At 37.8% G+C, this 3,289-nt stretch overlaps 1 protein-coding gene across 2 annotated transcripts in view; it reads left to right on the forward strand.

Annotated features, from left to right (window-relative positions):
* MAGT1 (magnesium transporter 1) overlaps positions 1-2,137 on the forward strand; it is a 10,776-nt gene extending 8,639 nt beyond the window's left edge. Inside the window, exons 9-10 of one of the 2 annotated variants that reach the window (XR_004841275.1) lie at positions 952-1,047; positions 1,353-2,137. Coding sequence is in view for 1 of the 2 variants with exons in the window: in XM_035889068.1 (XP_035744961.1) it covers positions 952-967 (16 nt within the window). In the remaining variant the exon portion in view is untranslated. Of the gene's footprint in view, positions 1-951 lie in introns of both variants that reach the window. The other variant, XM_035889068.1, reaches the window with a different exon arrangement.
* Positions 2,138-3,289: the final 1,152 nt, after the last annotated feature.

The following is a 3,289-nucleotide window of genomic DNA, read 5'->3' on the forward strand; positions in this document are numbered from 1 at the left end:
ACAGAGAAATAGGGAAAGGGCCTATTTTCTGAAATCTAATTTGGTAGGAAATACTCTTTTAAAAATGCTCCGCTTGTTTCTTGAAGAGTGGCCATATTGGTCAATATAATCACCAGGAATAATGGTATTTGGTGGATATCACAATCCTTCAGTCTAGCCAAAGAAAAGATTGTGATACTCTCCTTTTCGTGCCATTACATATTATAAAATATTTGTATTCTCATAGTGACATCTCAGCCAACTTACACCGAAAACAAGTATCTGGTTTTTCCCCCCCCCTACTTTTCTCTTCCTCCATATTCATACATCTTGATTATTAATCCCTGTTTGTGAGAACAAGGATGGCTGATGCTTTAAAGCTGCATAGATTTTGGGAATGCTTCTGTAAAGTCTCTAGCACTATTAATTGACTGCTTTGTCTATATGTATATATTTGATTAGTATAGATATCTTGTCTGTTTTTACTAGGTTTTATGCGTTTTGAAGGAACAAATACATGTTGAGGGACCAGCTTCTAACCATCTCAGCTTCTGCAAAGAGTTTAATTTGTCTGGAAGGCTAATAAGCAAATATTATCCCCTCTATATGAGAAATCAGTTCTTACTTAAAAATATCTAAGTAATAAAACTTGTTATTTCATAAAGACTTTTCTCAAGACCAGAAGAGAGCTGAGGTTATTCCTGGTTTAATAACTGTTTGGCTTTTATTCTGGTCTATGCAATGGTCTTACGTACTTCTGCTAACTTTGTTAGGTAAGATGTGGTGGTCTCAGCTTTTGAGTTACTAGAAGACTCACTTTTAAGCGACTTCTCCACAGCTACTTACCTTGTAGTTGCGTCAGGCCCGGTTTCTTACTCTGATTGTCTTGGCATATTTGAAAGCTAAGTGGAATGTTGCACACCTTTGTTTCTTATAAAATTAATAAGAATTTTTGTTATTTTGTTCCTGCAGTTTCCTAATGAGTTAAAGGATTCCAGAATCTGTAACATCAGAAAGGTGGCGACTCTGAAATTGCGTGTAATGGAATGGAAGAGCTAGATGTGTATGGTTCGTGCTACCTCTCTTTACACTGAATGAGATAGTTAAACACTGAACCAAAGACGACATGCAGTGCCTTAAACATAACAAGGAATTTACTCTGAAGGACACAGAGTATAAGATGCAATCTCTTTTTCGTAAGCTTTACATCTTCTTAAACAGCTCTACTTCTAGTGAAACTCAGAACTTAATGCTTAGAACTACCTTTCCGTAGACTAACTAGAAACAGTACTTTAAATTCAATTGGATAATCTGTTTCCCCTATGTTTCTCTTCCCCTCAAATATTTATCACTTTATTTCTGTTTGTGCATAGCAGGTGGCAGTAGCTTCTCTGTCATGCCTTTTCACGGTTGAGAAAACATCTTCATCTACCTGGAAATCTTCTCCTTCAGTCTGTGTGCAACCCTTGGAGCATACTCCAAATTCCAGTGTGGAATGTGCATATCCTAGAGCTGTATCTCATTTTTGAGAAGCATACTTAACTGCTGCATGATGCAAGAGGTTGTTTCACAGATGAAGGGAGAATTTTCAACAGGTAGAACTGAGTTAAGTCAATTATTCATTAAAAACTTTCTTTGCCAAATGCTGAAACCGTGACATTTGAGTTGTACGCGTTGGCTCAGAGCTGAAAAAAATACACAGACCATCACTCACACTCAAAAATACAAAACAAAGCTACAAAGGTAACTAGCTATCTGTAGCATGAATTAAAGGTTGCTAGCAGTCTTTCAATTTACTGCTCAGAGCCCTGACAAACCAACAGGTATCAGATTTTTGGTCACTATGTAAGTTCTTGCATTCTCCATTTACTTTCTGCAAGTTTTTATCCTTGGAGAGGATATGGGAGTGGGCAGAGAGATCTAATCCCAGGATAAATTATCGTTACCCCGGGAATGATTTAGCCTTACAATTGAATGCACGTGCTTTTTGCTCTCTTGTTTTATTCTCTTATCTCGCAAAGATACTTTGCCTTAAGGATTCTTGAGTGGAAGACATTGTGCCTCAGCCCAAACTGTTGTGTAGTTCAGCACCTGTACTACAGGAAATCTTTGCAGCCTGATTCAGTAATCCTTCCATAGGCTGTGGTGGCCTTGGAGGTTACTAGTCAGAGGAAAATAAGATGAGACTTCTGTCTCCTGCTTCTGCCTCACCCCTGTCTCAAGGAGTTACAGAATTTGGATGCTTTAGATTGAATTTCGGAAAGGACTATATCATTCAAAGCAGAATGTTATTCTTATGCAATTTTGCTAAATTAACACACATCTCAAGTGCCTTAACTTCACTAATTTAGTTGTTTGGTGTTTCAACTTGTTGAGATGCATTTTTCTGTGCCATACAGAATGACAAGCCTTAGTGGAATGGATAAATTCTGTGCCTGACTGGATTTTTGACAATTTTCAATAAAATTTTTTAGTCTAATCCATGCTCCTGTGTCTTTTGAACTTTAACATAAAACAAACCTCTTTTCTTCCACTGTTGCTTCAATGTGTTAATAAAAATGTCTGTATATAGTAAGTAAACTGAGTATGGCTGAGTAACACATATATGTGTTTATGCGGGGAATTACAGCCCAAAATACCAGTGTTGGAGATCTTCTCATGTAGCCAACTAATAGCATAAAGATTGCATTCGCTTTACTTATCTTTGACAGCTGTCCTGAGGTGAAAATCTTGGCTTCCTGGAGTCCTAGACAGATCCACTAATAGTGTTTCTGGAGGTGGAATCTAGTTAGCACTGTATATTTGCCTGGAACGACTCTGGACTGCTCTACCTGTTGCTTATTTTCCTGCCCTGTTGGTACAATGCTTCCAATAAACTTTTAGGCTGGTTGTACTTCAGTCATTAGCAGTGCGGGTGAAAGTGGCTTACGCTCTCATTCTAAAGTAGTAATGTTTTTTTCTTAAACTTTCAGACTTGTTTCTAATTTTTCTGACATGGTGCATATTTTATCTGATCTCTCTAAAAAGCATCTAATCCTGTATTAACTAACTTTAAACAGGTGCACATCACACTGGTGGGTGGTGGAGAGTGTTGGCCTTCCACTGAGGCTGGTATAGTTGTTGAGAGTTTGGGATTTTCCTCTTTTTCCATGCTGAAATGAAATGAATATGAAATGAAAATAACACTTAACTTTTTCCAACAGTTTTTCTGCTCTCTAGGCTGAAACTGAAGTACATGGAGGAGGGAACAAGGGTGATAGCGGAGCAAAAGAAGATTTGAGTGCTTGCGAGGACCTGTAGCAGATTTAGA

Source organism: Egretta garzetta, unplaced genomic scaffold, assembly GCF_000687185.1.
Source record: "Egretta garzetta isolate BGI_Z169 unplaced genomic scaffold, ASM68718v1 scaffold412, whole genome shotgun sequence".
In the NCBI taxonomy this organism is placed as follows: domain Eukaryota; kingdom Metazoa; phylum Chordata; class Aves; order Pelecaniformes; family Ardeidae; genus Egretta; species Egretta garzetta.